Source organism: Oncorhynchus keta, chromosome 35, assembly GCF_023373465.1.
Source record: "Oncorhynchus keta strain PuntledgeMale-10-30-2019 chromosome 35, Oket_V2, whole genome shotgun sequence".
Taxonomy (NCBI): Eukaryota; Metazoa; Chordata; class Actinopteri; order Salmoniformes; family Salmonidae; genus Oncorhynchus; species Oncorhynchus keta.
Window position 1 is genome coordinate 20,864,300 of NC_068455.1, and position 21,500 is coordinate 20,885,799.

The following is a 21,500-nucleotide window of genomic DNA, read 5'->3' on the forward strand; positions in this document are numbered from 1 at the left end:
GGGGCTTCTTTCTTACTGAGCGGCCTTTCAGGTTATGTCTACATAGGACTCGTTTTACTGTGGACATAGATACTTTTGTACCTGTTTCCTCCAGCATCTTCACAAGGTCCTTTGCTGTTGTTCTGGGATTGATTTGCACTTTTCACACCAAAGTCATCTCTAGGAGACAGAACGCATCTCCTTCCTGAGCGGTATGACAGCTGCGTGGTCCCATGGTTTTTATACTTGCGTACTATTGTTTGTACAGATGAACATGGTACCTTCAAGTGTTTGGAAATTGAGGTATTGGCTGATTTCATTTGATTTTCCCATGATGTCAAGCAAAGAGTCACTGAGTTTAAAGGTAGGCCTTGAAATACATCCACAGGTACACCTACAAATCAAATCAAATGTTATTTGTCACATACACATGGTTAGCAGATGTTAGTGCGAGTGTAGCGAAATGCTTGTGCTTCTAGTTCCGACAATGCAGTAATAACCAACAAGTAATCTAGCTAACAATTCCAAAACTACTACCTTATAGACACAAGTGTAAGGGGATAAAGAATATGTACATAAGATATATAAATGAGTGATGGTACAGAGCAGCATAGGCAAGATACAGTAGATGGTATTGAGTGCAGTATATACATATGAGATGAGTATGTAAACAAAGTGGCATAGTTAAAGTGGCTAGTGATACATGTATTACATAAGGATGCAGTAGATGATATAGAGTACAGTATATACGTATACATATGAGATGAATAATGTAGGGTATGTAAACATTATATTGACTCAAATGATGTCAGTTAGCCTATCAGAAGCTTCTAAAGCCATGACATCATTTTTGGGAATTTTATAAGCTGTTTAAAACCTCTTATGGCTGGGGGCAGTATTGAGTAGCTTGGATGAATAAGGTGACGAGAGTAAACTGCCTGCTACTCAGGCCCAGTTGCTAATATATGCATATTATTAGATTAGGATATATATTTGGATAGAACACACTCTGAAGTTTCTAAAACTGTTTGAATGATATCTGTGAGTATAACAGAACTCTTTTATGAAATCTGACACAGCGGTTGCATTAAGGAGAAGTTTATCTAATGTTCCATGCATAACACTTGTATTTTCATCAACTCTGCAAAATCACTGGATGTTTTGGAAGCAAAACATTACTGAATGTAACACGCCAATGTAAACTGAGATTTTTGGATATAAATATGAACTTTATCGAACAAAACATACATGTATTGTGTAACATGAAGTCTTATGAGTGTGTGAAGATGAAGATGAAGATCATCAAAGGTTAGTGATTCATTTTATCTCTATTTCTGCTTTTTGTGACTCCTCTCTGTGGCTGGAAAAATGGCTGTGTTTTTCTGTGACTAGGTGCAGACCTAACATAATCGTTTGGTGTGCTTTTGTCGTAAAGCCTTTTTGAAATCGGACACTGGTGGGATTAACAACAAGTTCATCTTTAAAATGGTGTAAAATACCTTTAATTTTATGAATTTTAATTATGAGATTTCTGTTGTTTTGAAGGGGGTGCCAAGCCCTGCACTTTCACTTGCTGTTGTCATATCGATCCCGGGATCTAAGCCATAAGAAGTGGCCTCTAACCTAATTGTTTGTACACCTCCGACTTCAACTGTATGTAGTAGGGATGCACGTTATATCGGTAAGCATATCGGAATCGGACGATATTAGTTAAAAATGGCAACATCGGCATTGGCTCTATGTACAGTCGTGGCCAAAAATTGAGAATGATACAAATATTAATTTTCACAAAGTCTGCTGCCTCAGTTTGATTGATGGCAATTTGCATATACTCCAGAATGTTATGAAGAGTGATCAGATGAATTACAATTAATTGCAAAGTCCCTATTTGCCATGCAAATGAACTGAATCCCCCAAAAACATTTCCACTGCATTTCAGTCCTGCCACAAAAGGACCAGTTGAGATCATGTCAGTGATTCTCTCGTTAACACAGGTGTGAGTGTTGACGAGGACAAGGCTGGAGATCACTCTGTCATGCTGATTGAATAACAGACTGAAAGCTCCAAAAGGAGGGTTGTGCTTGGAATCATTGTTCTTCCTCTGTCAACCATGGTTACCTGTAAGGAAACACGTGCTGTCATCATTGCTTTGCACAAAAAGGGCCTCACAGGCAAGGATATTGCTGCCAGTAAGATTGCACCTAAATCAACCATTTATCAGATCATCAATAACTTCAAGGAGCGGTTCAATTGTTGTGAAGAAGGCTTCAGGGCGCCCAAAAAAAGACCGCAAGCGCCAGGACCGTCTCCTAAAGTTGATTCAGCTGCGGGATCGGGGCACCACCAGTACAGAGCTTGCTCAGGAATGGCAGCAGGCATGTGTGAGTGCATCTACAAGCACAGTGAGGCAAAGACTTTTGGAGGATGGCCTGGTGTCAATAAGGGCAGCAAAGAAGGCACTTCTCTCCAGGAAAAACATCAGGGACAGACTGATATTCTACAAAAGGTACAGGGATTGGACTGCTGAGGACTGGGATAAAGTCATTTTCTCTGATGAATCCCCTTTCCGATTGTTTGGGGCATCTGGAAAAAAGCTTGTCCGGAGAAGACAAAGTGAGCGCTACCATCAGTCCTGTGTCATGCCAACAGTAAAGCATCCTGAGTCCATTCATGTGTGGGGTTGCTTCTCAGCCAAGGGAATGGGCTCACTCACAATTTTGCCTAAGAACACAGCCATGAATAAGAATGGTACCAACAAATCCTCAGAGAGCAACTTCTCCCAACCATCCAGGAACAGTTTGGTGACGAACAATGCCTTTTCCAGCATGATGGAGCACCTTGCCATAAGGCAAAAGTGATAACTAAGGAACTCGGGGAACAAAACATCGATATTTTGGGTCCATGGCCAGAACTCCCCAGACCTTAATCCTATTGAGAACTTGTGGTCAATCCTCAAGAGGCGGGTGGACAAACAAAAACCCACAAATTCTGACAAACTCAAAGCATTGATGATGCAAGAATGGACTGCCATCAGTCGGGATGTGGCCCAGAAGTTAATTGACAGCATGCCAGGCCGGATTGCAGAGATCTTGAAAAAGAAGGGTCAACTCTGCAAATATTGACTCTTTGCATCAACTTCATGTAATTTTCAATAAAATGAGCATGCTGAGACTGACAACACAGTGGGTCGACCAGGATTCCGTACTGAGGAAAGCAATGCTCAAGAATGTTCTGGTTCTCATACCGCTGCTGCCATTTCATTTGCATTTGAGAACATGTTTGAAACTTGGAAAATCCCCAAGAACAATGTACACGCTGTGCTACGTGATGATGCACGTAACATGACAAAGGCTTTGGAAGAATGCAGAGTCGTCAGTTTGCCATGCATGGCACGCACGCTGCAACTGGCTGTGAACGAAGGTGTTTTGGCCCACACATCTGACAGTGGCAACAGGTAGGAAGATAGTCGGTTATGTTAAACACTCACAGTTAGCATACAGCCGCCTGCGAGCAATACAGGAGCAGCTTGGAGTGAAAACAAAAAGACTTAAACAAGACGTTTCCACCAGATGGAAGAGTACTTTTTACATGATGGAGAGCCAGCTGGAACAGAAATGAGTACTTAGTGTGTATGTAGCTAGCTATGAGTTACCTGCAACAATCAGTACAAACCAGTGGACTCTCATTGAAAACATGAATGAATACACTCCTAGCTCCATTAGAACAACTGACTGGAGAAATAAGCTCATCAACTATGTCTGCAGCAGACGCGATACCCTCTGTCAATGCAGGAATAATGCAATATGTTAAATGTTAAATGTACTAACTAAATGTACAAACCTCAGATGTCACACTTCCTGGTTGGATTTTTCTCAGGTTTTCGCCTGCCGTATGAGTTCTGTTATACTCACAGACATCATTCAAACAGTTTTAGAAACTTCCGAGTGTTTTCTATCCAATACTAATAATAATATGCATTATTAGCATCTGGGACAGAGTAGGAGGCAGTTCACTCTGGGCACGCTATTAATCCAAAATTGAAAATTCTGCCCCCTATCCCAAAAGAGTTTTAACCATACCTCGTGGTTAAACTCTGAGACTATCAATCCGACAGAATAAGAGAAAATCTTTGATACTAATTACTAGTCTGCAGCTAGGAATTCTATACCATTGAATGCGAATGCCGACAACCGCCGAAACATCTATTCTATAACAACATTTCTGAATGTTACTCTGAAGTAGCCATTCTAACCAAAAGACTCCAGGGACGCAGAGAGAGGGGCGGATGAACTTCCAACAGAGATCATGACGACACACTGAGCGTAAATATATATATTGATTGCAATTATTCCCGAATGAGTGAGCGTTCATGTGCAAAGGATTAGCATTTCAATGGTTATAATTATCAACTTTGTAGTGTCTTATCTTTCGCGCCCTTCTCAGTCACTTTGTCTACCAAGCCACGATACCGGTTTATCCCACCAGGGCACATCCCCTATCATTTCCCTGTAACCATATCTACTTTGTTTGTTTGTGTGTGCATTTATGTGATTATTTAGTTAGTTAATAAATAAATGATTGAGACAATTGATGTATGGATGGTTCTTAGTGAAGACTGGGTTGGTGCAGATAACCAACAATTTACGACGTTTAGAATGAGACAAACGTGAGGTAAATAATAATTCATTAATTAGAAGACTAATTTATCAGATATTAAAATATCTGAAAGTTATATTAGGAAAATTATACATTTGTAATCTGAATATTTTCCTTGGTGCCCCAACTTCCTAGTAAATTACATTTAACTGATTATTTAATCATGTAATAATAATGACAGAGAATTGATTTGATAAACTACCAGTCTTCAGTTTAATGATGCCAAAGACACAACACTATAGAAGGTCCCACAGTTGACAGTGCATGTCAAGGCAAAAATCTCAGAGAACACAGTGGTCTCCATCATTGGGGAATGGAGAAAATATGAAACTACCCAGACTCTGCCGAGAGCTGGACGTCCGACCAGACTGAGCAACCAGGTAAGAAGGACCTTGGTCAGGGGGTGAACCCAATGACCCCTCTGACAGATCTACAGTTCCTTGGCTGAGATGGGAGATTCTGCCAGAAGGAAAACAGCACTTACAGCACTTCACCAATCTGGGCTTTATAGGAGAGTGGCCAGATGGAAACCATTCCTGACAAAAAGGCACATGACATCAAGCCTAGAGTTTGCAAAAAGGCCCATGAAAGAGCATAAAGCAAAATATTCTGCAGTCTGATGAATCAAAAATGTAACTATTTTTCCTGAATATAAAGAGCTACCAGGCACAGCTCATCACCCGTCTAACACCATGCCTACCGTAAAGCATAGTGATGGCAGCATCATGTTATGGGGATGCTTTCAGCAGCAGTGACTGGGAGACTGGTAAGGATAGAGGGACCAATGAATGGAGACAAATACAGGTAAATCCTTGATGAGAACCTGCTTCAAAGTGCAAATGGCCTTAGACTTGGGGCGAAGATTTACGTTCCAGCAGGACAATGACCCCAAGCATACAGCCAAAGCAACGCTGGAATGGCTGCAGAACAAGAATGTGAAAGTCCTTCCAAAGCTCCAAAGAATGTGAAAGCCCTGCCAAAGCCCAGACCTGAATCCCATTGAAAATCTGTGGAAAGACATGAAGGTTGCTGTTCACAGCCACTCCCCATCTCAGAGCTTGAGAAAATCTGCAAGGAAAAATGGGAGAAAATCCCCAAATCCAGATATGCAAAGCTGATACAGACATACCCAAGGCGACTGAAAGCTGTGATTGCCGCCAAAGGCACGTCTACAAAGTATTAACACAGGGGTGATAATACTTAAGTAAATGACATATGTATTTCATTTTCACTTTCATAGAGGGTATTGTGTGTAGATGGGTGAATTTTTATTTATTTAATCCATTTTGAATTCAGACTGTAACACAACAAAATGTGGAATAAGGGTATGAATACTTTCTGAAGGCACTCTAGCAGTCTTATGGCTTAGGGTAGAGTCTGTTCAGGTTCCTGTTGGTTCCGGACTTGGTGCATCGGTACCACTTGCTGTGCGTTAGCAGAGAGAGCAGTCTAAGACTTGGGTGGCTGGAGTCTTTGACAATTTTTAGGACCTTCCTCTGATACCGCTTGGTATAGAGGTCCTGGGCCATATGCACTACCCTCTGTAGCACCTTGCGGCCATATGCGAAGCAGTGGCCATACCAAGCGGTGATGTAGTGAGTCAAGATACTCTTAATGGTGCAGCTGTAGAACTTTTTTAGGATCTGAGGACCCATGCCAAATCTTTTCAGCCTCCTGAGGGAGAAGAGGCATTGTTGTGCCCTCTTCGCGACTGTGTTGGTGTGTGTGGACCATGATAGATCCTTAGTGATGTGGACACCTAGGAACTTGAAGCTCTCGACCCACTCCACTTCAGCCCAGTCAATGTGAATGCGGGCTTGCTAGGCCCTCTGTTTCCTTTAGTCCATGATCAGCTTCTTTGTCTTGCTGACGTTGAGGGAGAGGTTTTTATCCAGGCACCACATTGCCAGGTCTCTGACCCTCCTCCCTATAGGCTGTCTCATCGTCGTCAGTGATCAGACCTACCACCGCCGTGTCGTCTGCAAACTGAATGATGGTGTTGGAGTAGTGAGCGGCCATACAGTTGTGAGTGAACAGGGAGTACAGGAGAGGACTGAACACGCACCCCTGAGGGGCCACCGTGTTGAGGATCAGCATGGATGCGTCGTTGCCTACACTCACCACCTGGGGGCGGTGAGGTGGTGAGTGTGTCTCTCTTGGAATTCCAGAATTCCAGAATCCAGTTGCAGAGGGAGGTGTTCAGTCCCAGGGTCCATAGCTTCGTGATGAGCTTTGAGGGCGCTATGGTGTTGAATGCTGAGCTGTAGTCAATGAACAGCATTCTCACATAGGTGTCTCTCTTGTCCAGGTGGGAAAGAGAAAATTGCATTATCTGTGGATCTGTTGGGGCGGTATGTGAATTGGAGTGGGTCCAAGTTGTCTGAGTTGATAATGACACACCCTGATCAGTTTCACCAGTCTTTGTGATTATCTCCACCCCTCTCCAGATGTCGCCCAGCTTACCCATTATCCCCTGTGCATTTATACCTATGTTCTCTGCTCCTGCTTTTCACAGTCACTCTTTTTCTCGCCATCCTGGGTTTGACCCTTGCCTGTCCTGACTCTCTGAGCCCGCCTGCCTGACCACTCTGCCTGACCCTGACCTTGAGCCTGCCTGCCGACCTGTACCTTTGCTCAACCTCTGGATTGTTGACTTCTGTCTACTCTGACCCTGCCTGCCATCCGGTACCGTTACCCCACCTCTGGTTTACTGACCTCTGCCTACCTTGACCTGTCTTTTGCCTGCCCCTGTTGGAATATTAAACCATTGTCAACTCGACGTGTCTGCATCTGGGTCTTACCTTGATTCCTGATAGATGTGAGCCATGACCAGCCTTTCAAAGCATTTCATGGCTAAATATGCAAGTGCTAGAGGGTGATAGTCATTTAGACAGGTTACCTAGGCGTTCAAGGGCACAGGGACTATAGTGGTCTGCATGAAACATGTAGGTATTACAGACTGGGTCGGGGAGAGATTGAAAGAGTCAGTGAAGACACTTACCAGCTGGTCAGCGAATGCTCTGAGTATACATCCTGGTAATCTACGGCCATGTGAATGTTAACCTGTTTAAAGGTTCTACTCATATCGGCTACGAAGCGCGTGATCATACAGTCATTCGGAACAGCTGGTGCTCTCATGCATGGTTGTGTTGCTTGCCTCGAAGCGAGTATAGAAGGTATTTAGCTCATCTGGTAGGCTTGCATCGCTGGGAAGCTCGCTTCTGGGTTTCCCTTTGTAATCCGTGATCGTTTGCAAGACCTGCCACATCTGATAAACAGTTTTGTTATATTTTCGTCTTCTGTGACGTATATAAAGTGCACATTTGGGAGGCAAACTCAAAAGTGTATACATTTCAACTCTACATCTGACATGGTACAGGTCTTTTTTTACACCCACAACCATGTGTGTGAGGTGTATACTTTTGTTTCAAAGTAGATTTGTTTAACGCTACCAAGAATCACTTTGTGCGACCCTGAATTATCCCACTGCAGTCAAAGGTTAATGAAGCCCGTGACTGATGTGGTAAACTCCTCCTCAATGCGATTGGATGAATCCCGTAACATAGTCCAGTCTGTGCTAGCGAAACAGTCCTGTAGCTTACCATTCACTTCAACGGACCACTTTAGTGTTGAGCGCGACACTGGTACTTCCTGTTTGAGCTTTTCAGCTTGTAAGAAAGAATCAGGAGGAAAGAGTTAATATCAAGGCACAAGGCGAGACCCAAATGCATGTTTATTAATCCAAAGGGGTAGGCAAGAGAATGGTCATGGACAGGCAAAAAGGTCAAAACCAGATCAGAGTCCAGGAGGTACAGAGTGGCAGACAGGCTCGTGGTCAAGGCAGGCAGAATGGTCAGGCAGGCGGGTACAAAGTCCAGAAACAGGCAAAAAAGGTCAAAACTGGCAGGACTAGAAAAAGGAGAATGCAAAAAGCAGGAGAACGGGAAAAACGCTGGTTAACTTGGAAACATATAAGACGAACTGGCACAGAGACAGGAAACACAGGGATAAATACACTGGAGAAAATAAGCGACACTTGGAGGGGGTCTAGACAATAACAGGAACAGGTGAAACAGATCAAGGCGTGACAGTTATGGTCAGATTTGCCAAATAGAGGGCGAAGGAGAGCTTAGTATGCATCTCTGTGTGTGGAGTAAAGGTGATCTAGAGTTTTTCCGCCTCTAGTTACACAGGTGAAATTAGGTAAGACGGATTTCAGTTTTTCTGCATTAAAATCACCGGCCACTAGGAGCGCCTCCTCTGGATGAGCATTTTCTTGTTTGCTTATGGCCCTATACAGCTCGTTGAGTGCGGTCTTAGTGCCAGCATCGGTTTGTGGTGATAAATAGAAAAACATAGATGAAAACTCTCTTGGTAAATAGTATGGTCTACATCTCGTCCAATTTGGTCTCCAGTGATTGTACACTCGCCAATAGAACGGAGGGTAGAGGTGGTTTATGTACTCGCCGACGTATAGTAGCTGTGTCAGGGTGCCCGCACGTCGGTCTCTCTTAGGGCCTGGTCCGGGGTGAGCAGTATGTCCTGCACCCCTGACTCGTTGAAGTAGAAATCTTCATCCTAATCGAGGTTGGTGATCACTGTTCTGATTTCTATATGTTTTCTTTTCAGTCATAGGAAACGACGGTGGAAACATTGCGTAGGCTTAAACACTGGTATACACTGATTTATAAGGACAAAATGGGTAAAATGCCATTTTATCTCTGTTCTTTTTTTAGTCAGGTCAGTAAATAAATATCAATTACGGTCCCATTCTGATTTGCTTCTAACAGTACCAAAAATTAGAACAGGTCTTGGTAGAAATAGTTATAGTTACTTAGCACCGTGGTCCTGGAATTCTCTCCTGAACATTTTAAAATGTGATGATCTAGTTTCGTTGGTGGAGTTTAAACACTTGATCGATGTATATATCATAGAAGAGTGTAATTGTTTTTAGGCCAGCTGTTTTTAGTCAAGATGTTTGTGTTTTTAATGTAATATGTAATTGTTGTACTGTATGTGTGTTTATAGTTTTGTTTAATGTTGTGTTAGTGTATGTAAGTTGTTTTGTCTGAAACGTTGTTCCCCCTGCTGCTATTGGACCAGGTCTATCTTGGAAAAGAGATATTATCTAAATTAGAAAGAACCTGTATAAATAAAGGTAAAAATATATATATATTACGTCCAAAAAGTTAAGATCGTCGCAAAATAAAAACACAAAAATTAGTCAGGAGCCAGTAAAATGGCAACTATCCATTCCAGCTCTATTTTCATAATCACAGACAATGACAGGGGTTACAAGGCTATAAAGAATGCAAGCAGCCAGACTGGGCCAAGTCATTTAGCTAGGAGGAGCTCTGAGAGAGAGGAGAGTGTGGGAACAGTCAATGCTGTAATGACGTGAGAGACGTGAGAGACAGCGGACATCGGTATAGTAGCCTGAAGGACACTCATGAAACAAACTTCCTCTGCATGACTAATTTGAATCATTGGAACTTGGAAAGATATCAACACCCGTTTTTATTTTGATGACAACTACTCTGAGTTCATCAAGTCCAGTGGTCATGAATTATATCACTTGGCCATGACGTTATTGATCATATTAAAGGCCTACTCTGTGTAAAAATGTATAATATAACTCAACATGAAAACTACTGATGTCATGATGCTATGAACCATTAAAATCATGTTGAAATGGCTGCAACCTCAGCTGTACACAGAGAGAAATGCAGGAACAGATGTAGAAGAATGCCCATCTCTCCATGGTATGCGTCCCAAATGGCCCTAACACTTCTGTAATTGCACCCAATGTTATTGTCTTATAAGTATCGTTTTTCTTTACAGCTTTTCATATCAGAAACCTTGTGGTTTTTCAAAAAGAGGAAAAGAAAGTGAGAACAGGGCAGCACATGATTACCCTAATATCTAAAATAGGGTTGAGGTTACCATCATTTTCTCAACATGGAGGAAACTTGAGTGGGGCTGCTAACAAGGCCTACGGTATGACTTCATATCTCAGGGTTTCCAGTGGAGGCTTAGAAAGCCATTGTTGGATTCCAATTCGGGAGAAAACATAGCTAGAGCCCTGGAGGTGTTGCATCATGCTGTAGCATTGGTACTTCATGGTGATGATATTATTCAATGCAATATTTGTACAATTATGACACACAGCTGGCTTAGAGTGAGATTCTGTACATATTGAGAGCATGAACATGCTGCTTATCTATCTGGTGAATTACACAAAACACTTAATAAAGCTCTCCAACCCATGCTCTGACACTTGACACACACTTGATAGCTACCCATTTGCCCTTACTGCACTGTAGAATACAAAAATGCCAGTATGTGAAAAATGTGCATCTGTAAAATGTATAGAAACAAGGATAGACTTGATACATGATCCACCACAAACAAAATTACTATTCTTTCTTAAAGAAAAGTACCACCATAGCTCTCCAAGTTGGGTAGTTTGATGATTTATAGTTTTAAAAGGGTGGTTGATGTTAATAAAAGCAACATTGAGAGGCTGATGTCTACATCTTAAAGTATTTTGGCAGTGTAGTCCATCCTCCTGTATCAATGTCACATCTCAGCTTGATAGCGAGCTACTGACCTCGACTAACGCGTTGCTTCTCTCCAGACAGGATTCCTGGTGTGTCAATTATACTAATGCCCTGGAGGACCTGGTTAGGCATCTGGGAGCAGATTAACCTACAAGAATACAGGAGCAAAGAAAATAACAGAGTAGCATTAGTATTAAAAATACAATAGAGAAGAAAACACAACACTCGTAATAGACACGAAGGCCAGCTACAGAAAACACCCCGATTTTAACTTATGTTGTCCCAAAAAATATTGAGACGTTTTCTTTTCTACCCCATCCAATGCTTTTTCTACATTTGGTATGTTTTTGATTTGGAGAAACAGTGATGAGTATTCAACCATTCAATCAGATCTGATGAAAATATAGTGTTAATGATAGCTGTATATCTGTCTGGTTGGCAGCAAGGCCCATACCTGTCTGAATGTCTATTGTTTTTGGCAGGAAGGATTTAGAATGTAGTATATAATGTCATGTCTTTGGCTATGCCGGATTAAGTGATATGACATGCTATGCTATAAAATAATTTCTGATTGAGCTAATCATGTAAATGTGATTAACAAGAGAGTCAGTGCACCACAAAATAATATTTATAGAGCTGTTATCTTCCGAAAAAACTCTTAAAGACCTAGTAATATTTTACATCAATAGCAGTCAATATTAATCGTCATCTTAATTCAGTTGTAAATTCTTGGTTATCTGCACGAACCCTGGCTCACAAGTTGAATCAGCAATACAAAATTGGGTTTAATTATTTATTTACTAAATACCTAAGTAATTACACAGAATTAGACATACACATAATTAAATCATAACTTTAATTACAAATTACGTCATAAAGGAAAACGTCCCTAGCGGGCGGAACAGATATGACAGTTTGTTACACAAAAGAAAAGGGCTGGGTTTGAGTGAAAGAGCGGGAAGACTGAGGAACAAAGGGCGAAGCTGTGCTATCGTAAATACAGTATCTTATGCATTCTAAATTACCGCCCATTTGGAAAAGGAAAATGCAATAAATATTTACTCTGAGCTGCGCTTCGGTAGGTTGGTGGTAGATGGAAGGCCGTGTTGCCAAACCGAGTCCTTTGTCCTTTGAAAAATGTCTAGTGAATAAGAGTTCAAAGTTCATACCATTCGCAACCAAAGCTCACGCTGATGTTGGCTTCGTTCTGAACCATTCTGACATCGAACCATCGTCCATACATCCTCAGAACAGGAGGTTATATTTTCGTCAAGGCTTTATATAGGAAGGGAGAGGAGGGCGTGTTTGAAAAGTTTTATAGCCCATGTCCCTTCAAAGGGTCGGGCCACTGATTGAGCAGAGCCCTACCTTATGAAAACCCAAATCTCACATTTTAGAAGCTAAAATCACATTTCATCCCATCACGAATAATTTCATATTCAAACATTTAAATTGAACAACAATTCCATGTGAATCCGATAACTCTGATGTGTAGACTTTCCACTGTAGAGTTTATGTCATCTTATCATTGATGAGAATGTCTCAGATGACAACCGAACTGACATCATATTCATTAAGAACCACCGCATATGCTCAATTGGTCGGATTACCAGAATATAGTTCATTTCCCCCCACCTTCTGATGTTCCCAGAATCTCTATGTTAACCATGGGTTTTGCAAATGTAACATTAGTAGGGTAGAGAGAGGAAAAACGGGGAGAAGAGGTATTTATGACTGTCATAGACCTACCTGCAGGCCAATGTCATGACAGTAGTATGCAGCCATGTACAGTACCAGCCAAAAGTTTGGACACACCTATTCATTCAAGTTAAAAACATTTAAAAAAAAAATATTTTCAACATTGTAGAATAATAGTGAAAACATCAAAACTATGAAATAACACATATGGAATCATGTAGTAACCAAAAAAGTGTTAAACAAATCAAAACATATTTTATATTTCAGATTCTTCAAAGTAGCCACCCTTTGCCTTGATGACAGCTTTGCACACTCTTGGCATGCTCTCAACTAGAGGTCGACCGATTATTGGAGGACCAAAAAAAGCAGATACAGATGAAATCGGCCGGTTTTTAAAATGTATTTTGTAATAATGACAATTACAACAATACTGAATGAACACTTATTTTAACTGAAAATAATACATCAATAAAATCAATTTAGCCTCAAATAAATAATGAAACATGTTCAATTTGGTTTAAATAATGCAAAAAAAAAGTGTTGGAGAAGAAAGTAAAAGTGCAATATGTGCCATGTAAGAAAGCTAACGTTTAAGTTCCTTGCGCAGAACATGAAAACATATGGAAGCTGGTGGTTCCTTTTAACATGAGACTTCAATATTCCCAGGTAAGAAGTTTTAGGTTGTAGTTATTATAGGAATTATAGGACCATTTCTCTCTATACGATTTGTATTACATATACCTTTGACTATTGGATGTTCTTATAGGCACTTTAGTATTGCCAGTGTAACAGTATAGCTTCCATCCCTCTCCTCGCCGCTACCTGGGCTCGAACCAGGAACACATCGACAACAGCCACTCTCGAAGCAGCGTTACCCATGCAGAGCAAGGGGAACAACTACTCCAAGTCTCAGAGCGAGTGACGTTTGAAACGCTATTAGCGAGCACCCCGCTAACTAGCTAGCCATTTCACATCGGTTACACCAGCCTAATCTCGGGAGTTGATAGGCTTGCAGTCATAAACAGCGCAATGCCTGAAGCATTGCGAAGAGCTGCTAGCAAAACGCACACGAAAGTGCTGTTTGAATGAATGCTTACGAGCCTGCTGGTGCCTACCATCGCTCAGTCAGACTGCTCGATCAAATCATAGATTTAATTATAACATAATAACACACAGAAATACCAGCATTAGGTCATTAATATGGTAAAATCTGGAAACTATCATTTCAAAAAAACAAAACGTTTATTCTTTCAGTGAAATACGGAACCGTTACGTATTTTATCTAACGGATGGCATCCCTAAGTCTAAATATTGCTGTCACATTGCACAACCTTCAATGTTATGTCATAATTACGTAAAATTCTGGCAAATTAGTTCGCAATGAGCCAGGCGGCACAAACTGTTTCATATACCCTGACTCTGTGTGCAATGAACACAAGAGAAGTGACACAATTTCACCTGGTTAATATTGCCTGCTAACCTTTCTTTTAGCTAAATATGCAGGTTTAAAAATATATACTTCTGTGTATTGATTTTAAGAAAGGCATTGATGTTTATGGTTAGGTACACGTTGGAGCAACGACAGACCTTTTTCGCGAATGCACACTGCATCGATTATATGCAACGTAGGACACGCTAGATAAACTAAGTCATATCATCAACCCTGTGTAGTTATAAATACTGACTAGTCCAACGCTCTAACCACTAGGCTACCCTGACGCAGGACACGTTAGATAAACTAGTAATATCATCAACCATGTGTAGTTAACTCGTGATTATGATTGATTGATTGTTTTTTATAAGATAAGTTTAATGCTAGCTAGCAACTTACCTTGGCTTCTTACTGCATTCGCGTAACAGGCAGGCTTCTCGTGAGGCAGGTGGTTAGAGCGTTGGACTAGTTAACCGTAAGGTTGCAAGATTGAATCCCTGAGCTGACAAGGTAAAAATCTGTCGTTCTGCCACTAAACAAGGCAGTTAACCCACTGTTCCTAGGCCATCATTGAAAATAAGAATGTGTTCTTAACTGACTTGCCTCGTTACATAAAGTTTTTAAATTAAAAAAAATATATTCAAAATCGGCATCCAAAAATACTGATTTCCGATTGTTATGAAAACTTGAAATCGGCCCTAATTAATCGCCCATTCCAATTAATCGGTCGACCTCTACTCAACCAGCTTCATGAGGAATGCGTTTCAATGAACAGGTGTGCCTTGTTAAAAGTTCATTTGTGGATGCGTTTGAGACAATCAGTTGTGTTGTGACAGGGTAGGGGTGGTATACAGAAGATAGCCCTATTTGCTAAAATACCAAGTCAATATTTTGGCAAACAAAAACAGTTAAATAAGCAAAGAGAAACGACAGTGCAACATTATCTTGAGACATGAAGGTCAGTCAATCCGGAACATTTCAAGGACTTTGACGGTTTCTTCAAGTGCAGTCGCAAAAACCAAAGAAACCACTACTAAAGGACAACAATAATAAGAAGAAACTTGCTTGGGCCAAGAAACACAAGCAATGGACATTAGACAGGTGTAAATATGTCCTTTGGTCTGATGAGTCCAAATTTGAGAGTAAATTTCCTGCTACTCTGTCACAGATGCTAATATATGCATATTATTAGTCGTATTGGTGTCACGCCCTGACCATAGTATTCTTTATTTTCTTTATTATTTTGGTTAGGTCAGGGTGTGACATGGGTAATGTATGTGTTTTTGTTCCTGTCTAGGGATTTTGTATGTCTATGGGTGTTTACTAGTCTAGGTGTTATGTATGTCTATAGTTGCCTAGATTGGTTCTCAATTAGAGGCAGTTGTTTATCGTTGTCTCTGATTGGGAACCATATTTAGGCAGCCATATTCCTTGGGTATTTCGTGGGTTATTGTCTATGGTTAGTTGCCTGTGTCTGCACTTGTTTATATATAGTGTCACGTTCGTTTTGTTGTTTTGTATAGTTTGTTTAGTGTTTCTTCATTAATAAATAGAAGAATATATTCACATCACGCTGCGCCTTGGTCTTCTCCATTCAACGAACGTGACAATTGGATACAAAACACTCTGAAGTTTCTAAAACTGTTTGAATGATGTCTGTGAGTATAACAGAACTCATATGGCAGGTGAAAACCTGAGACAAATCTGAGGTTTGTAGTTTAATTTAAGTGATTGCCTATCCAATATGCTGTGTCTATGGGGCCAGATTGCACTTCCCAAGGCTTCCAGCAGATGTCAACAGTCTTTAGAAAGTTGTTTGAGGCTTCTATTGTGGAAGGTGGTTGAATAAAAGCTGTTTCAACCAGTGGATTAGGCTGAGGTCAATCAGTTGTTTTACTGAGCGGTCACGCCGTGCCTTCTTCTTCTTCTGTAATGAATACGCTATTGTCCGGTTGGAATATTATTGAAGATTTATTATAAAAAGACCCTAAGGATTGATTGTAAACATTGTTTGACATGTTTCTACAAACTGTAATGGAACTCTTTTGACTTTTCGTCTGGATTTTGCGCTTGCGCATTGTGCCTTTGGAATAGTGAACTAAACGCGCTAACAAAACGGAGGTATTTGGACATAAATATGGACGTAATCGAACAAAACAAACTTTCCTTGTGGAAGTGGGAGTCCTGGGTGTGCATTCCGACGAAGATCAACAAAGGTAAGTGAAGATTTATAATGCTATTTATGACTTTTGTTGACTCCACAAATTGGCAGGTAACTGTATAGCTTGCTTTTGTGGCTGAACGCTGTTCTCAGATTATTGAATATTGTGCTTTTGCAGTAAAGCTTTTTTGAAATCTGACACAGGGGTTGCATTAAGAACAAGTTTATCTTTAATTCTATGTAAAACATGTATCTTTCATCAATGTTTATGAATATTTCTGTTATTTGATGTGGCTCTCTGCAATTTTCCCGGATGTTTTGGAGGCATTTCTGAACATGGCGCCAATGTAAACTGAGGTTTTTGGATATAAATATGAACTTGATCGAACAAAACATACATGTATTGTGTAACATTGAGTCCTGGGAGTGTCATCTGATGAAGATCGTCAAAGGTTAGTGATTAATTTGATCTATATTTCTGCTTTTTGTGGCACCTCTCTTTGGTTGGAAAATGGCTGAATGCTTTCTGTGACTAGTTGCTGACCTAACATAATGATATGTTCTGCTTTCGCTGAAAAGCCTTTTTGAAGTCGGAAACTGTGGTTGGATTAACTTCTTGGATATAGGGGGCACTATTTACATTTTTGGATGAAAAACGTTCCCGTTTTAAACAAGAAATGTTGACACGAAAAGATGCTCGACTATGCATATAATTGACAGCTTTGGAAAGAAAACACTCTGACGTTTCCAAAACTGCAAAGATATTGTCTGTGAGTGCCACAGAACTGATGTTACAGAAAAAACCCAGATAAAAATCCAATCAGGAAGTGCCGCATTTTTTGAAACCGCCTCATGCCAATGACTCCTGTGGCTGTGAATGGGCCACGAATGACCTTAGGCTTTCTGTCGCTTCCCCAAGGTGTCGACAGCATTCTGACGTATTTGTAGGCATATCATTGGAAGATTGACCATAAGAGACTACATCTACCAGGTGGTCGCTTGGTGTCCTCCGTCGCAATTATTGCGTGATCTCCAGCTGCAGTATTTTTCCGTTTGCTTCTGATGAGAAGCCAACTGCCACCACTGATAGATTATCGAATAGATATGTGAAAAACACCTTGAGAATTGATTCTAAACAACGTTTGCCATGTTTCTGTCGATATTATGGAGCTAATTTTGAAAAAAGTTTGGCGTTGTATGTGACTGCATTTTCCAGTCTTTTTCTTAGCCAAGCGTGATGAACAAAACGGAGATATTTCGTCTACACAAATAATATTTTCGGAAAAAATGAACATTTGCTATCTAACTAAGAGTTTCGTCATTGAAAACATCCGAAGTTCTTCAAAGGTAAATTATTTAATTTGAATGCTTTTCTTGTTTTTGTGAAAATGTTGCCTGCTGAATGCTAGGCTTAATGCTATGCTAGGCTATCAATACTCTTACACAAATGCTTGTGTAGACTTTGGTTGAAAAGCATATTTTGAAAATCTGAGATGACAGTGTTGTTAACAAAAGGCTAAGCTTGTGTTTGAATATATTTATTTCATTTCATTTGCGATTTTCATGAATAGGAAACGTTGCGTTATGGTAATGAGCTTGAGGCTATGATTACGCTCCCGGATACGGGATTGCTCGTCGCGAGAGGTTAACGAGAAGCGTATCTTTAAAATGGTTTAAAATACTTGTATGGTTGAGGAATTTTAATTATGAGATTTCTGTTGTTTTGAATTTGGCGCCCTGCAATTTCACTGGCTGTTGGCGAGGTGGGATGCTAGCGTCCCAAACGATCCTAGAGAGGTTAACCAGCATGGCTACCACAGCATTCTGCAGCGATACGCCATCCCATCTGGTGTGCGCTTAGTGGGACTATCGTTTGCTTTTCAACAGGACAATGACTCAACACACGTTCAGGCTGTGTAAGTGCTATTTGACCAATAATTAAAGTGAAGCAGTGTTGTATCAGATGACCTGGCCTCCACAATCACCTGACCTCAACCCAATTGAGAAGGTTTGGGATGAGTTGGACCGCAGAGTGATGGAAAAGCAGCCAACAAGTGCTCAGATTATGTGGGAACTCCTTTAATACTGTTGGGAAAGCATTTTGGGTGAAGCTGGTTGAGAGAATGTCAAGAGTGTGCAAAGCTGTCATCAAGGCAAAGGGGTACGCTACTTTGAAGAATCTCAAATAAAAAATATATTTTGATTTGTTTAACACTTTTTTGGTTACTACATGAATATGTGTTATTTCATAGTTTTGATGTCTTCACTATTATTCTACAATGTAGAAAATAGTAAAAATAAAGAAAAATCCTTGGATGAGTAGGTGTGTCCAAACTTGTGACTGGTACTGTACGTGGTGTGGCTCCAATTTAAAGGCTATGAATTCATCCATGTAAAATAACTTCAGTTGGGTGGGGGGGTGGACATACTCCAAGTGATATCTTGTGTGACGCACATTAACGTGCCCGGGAAACAATGAGCTTTGTCGGAGGTTCTCTGGAAAGGAGGAGACGTCCACTGTTCTGTCAGGAATGTCTTTGACCTTAACTTGGGCAACGGTCATAGAAGTACTTACCCATTTCCCCTGGATTATAAATATCTGGAAAAAGGAAACATGCTTCGGCCAAGTGTTGTTTGGCTAAAATTATATCTACGAGAGTCTCTTGACTGAGCCCACAACAGACAGCCAAGCCAACAACAGACAGCCAAGCCAACAACAGATAGTGTACACTACAACTAACGAAAGGTGACAAAGTCACTGCTTCCTCCTAACTGTTTGTGGAAGAAAATGACAGCTATGTCAAACGCTGGGTTGACAGGAAGCAATGGGACAAAACTACCAAAACTATCCCTAACCTCCCTAAGTAAAAAAAAAATCATGATTACATAAACCAACTGGATCTGCTTTGTAAGTCACTCTCGGGAACATAGGGGACAAATCAACAAACCTTGTAAGTACAGGGAGGAAAAAGCATGTGTTATTTTGCACTGCATGCAGGAATGCATGCTTGGATGAATGTCCTCAACAAAACAATGCCTACAATGTGAAACAAAAATGTAATTTCAAATATGTGTTCTCACTTCACAAGAATAATTACTTATTACAGCTGTTATAATGAACAGGGCCCCCGTGTCACTAATATCATATTTATTAGGACAAAGTGAGAGAGGGAGGTAAATGTAGGTAAGATAAACGATAATATGAACTCATAATACATGACAGGGGCAGTGGGAGGTGGTGTCTGGTTGTAATCAATCAATACTCATATCTAAGAAAATGTCTTAACCTTGAGTTATCAGCTGAACAATTCAACATATCTCTGCTAAAGCCTTTACCAAGGCTCAGATGCCTTTTTATGCCATGGAAAATTCCACATGTCACAGCAATTCAAAAAAAATCACACCACCATGTGGGTAACCCTTGATATTGAGAAGATCTTACACCCACAGAGATCCTTTAAATTGTGTAATGTGATTTTATGCTTATACCTGTGTAGTAATACTGCAATTACTATGGTTACAATATTGTTGTTACATAATGTAGTAACAGCTTTGTAAGAGCAACTTCATGTAAAGTGTTACCAGTAATAAACAAAAATGGTCCACTTTACCTGTTGAGGAAAGCGTTTCCAAAAGCGTTGAGTTTACGGAAGGGTTTCTTGGGGTCGACCACCAGAGCGTTACCAGGGACAATCCCCTCGTTCTCCCCGTACATGACAGCGATGAAGCCATCCGTTGTGGGCTCTGGGCCAATCCGCATGCCTGGGAAGTCCTGCTCCAGCAGGTACCTGGAACAGAACAGAGTAAGAGTTTTGTGATACAATACCTTTATTGCACATTACGGCAATACATCCAGACACCAAATACGCCATATCAATACATCAACACATCCAGATACACCATATCAATACATCCAGACACCAGATACACCATATCAATACATCCAGACACCAGATACACCATATCAATACATCCAGACACCAGATCAATACATCCAGACACCAGATACACCATATCAATACATCCAGACACCAGATACACCATATCAATACATCCAGACACCAGATACACCATATCAATACATCCAGACACCATATCAATACATCCAGACACCAGATACACCATATCAATACATCCAGACACCAGATCAATACATCCAGACACCAGATACACCATATCAATACATCCGGACACCAGATACACCATATCAATAGTAGAGGTCGACCAATGATGATTTTTCAACGCCGATACCGATTATTGGAGGACCAAAAAAACCGCTGCCGATTAATCGGCCGTTTATATATATATATATATATGTGTAATAATGACAATCACAACAATACTGAATGAACACTTATTTTAACACATAAATAAAAATCTATTTAGTCTCAAATAAATAATAAAACATGTTCAATTTGGTTTAAATAATGCAAAAACACAGTGTTGGAGAAGAAAGTAAAAGTTCAATATGTGCCATGTAAAAAAGTTCCTTGTTCAGAACATGAGAACATATGGAAGCTGGTCGTTCCTTTTAACATTAGTCTTCAATATTCCCAGTTAAGAAGTTTTAGGTTGTAGTTATTTTAGGAATTATAGGACTATTTCTCTCTATACCATTTGTATTCAATATACCTTTTGACTATTGGATGTCCTTATAGGTCCTATAGTATTGCCAGTCTAATCTCAGGAGTTGATAGGCTTGAAGTCATAAACAGCGCTGTGAATCAAGCATTGCGAGGAGCTGCTGGCAACCACTGCTCAGACTAGGAGTGGTTGTTCCCCTTGCTCTGCATGGGTAACGCTGCTTCGAGGGTGGCTGTTGCCGATGTGTTCCTGGTTCGAGCCCAGGTAGGGGCGAGGAGAGGGACGGAAGCTATACTGTTACACTGGCAATACTAAAGTGCCTATAAGAACACCCAATAGTCAAAGGTATATGAAATGCAAATGGTATAGAGAGAAATAATCCTAAAAATACTATAACTACAACCTAAAACCTCTTACCTTGGAATATTGA

General features: G+C 40.6%; 1 protein-coding gene across 1 annotated transcript in view; it reads right to left on the reverse strand.

Moving 5' to 3' along the window:
* Positions 1–21,500, reverse strand: part of LOC118368116 (EH domain-containing protein 4-like) — a 41,654-nt gene that overhangs the window by 16,715 nt on the left and 3,439 nt on the right. Inside the window, exons 2-3 of the mRNA XM_035751894.2 lie at positions 20,098–20,274; positions 11,246–11,343 (exon numbers count right to left, since the gene is read on the reverse strand). Of these exons, the coding sequence (XP_035607787.1) occupies positions 11,246–11,343; positions 20,098–20,274 (275 nt within the window). The remainder of the gene's footprint in view (positions 1–11,245; positions 11,344–20,097; positions 20,275–21,500) is intronic.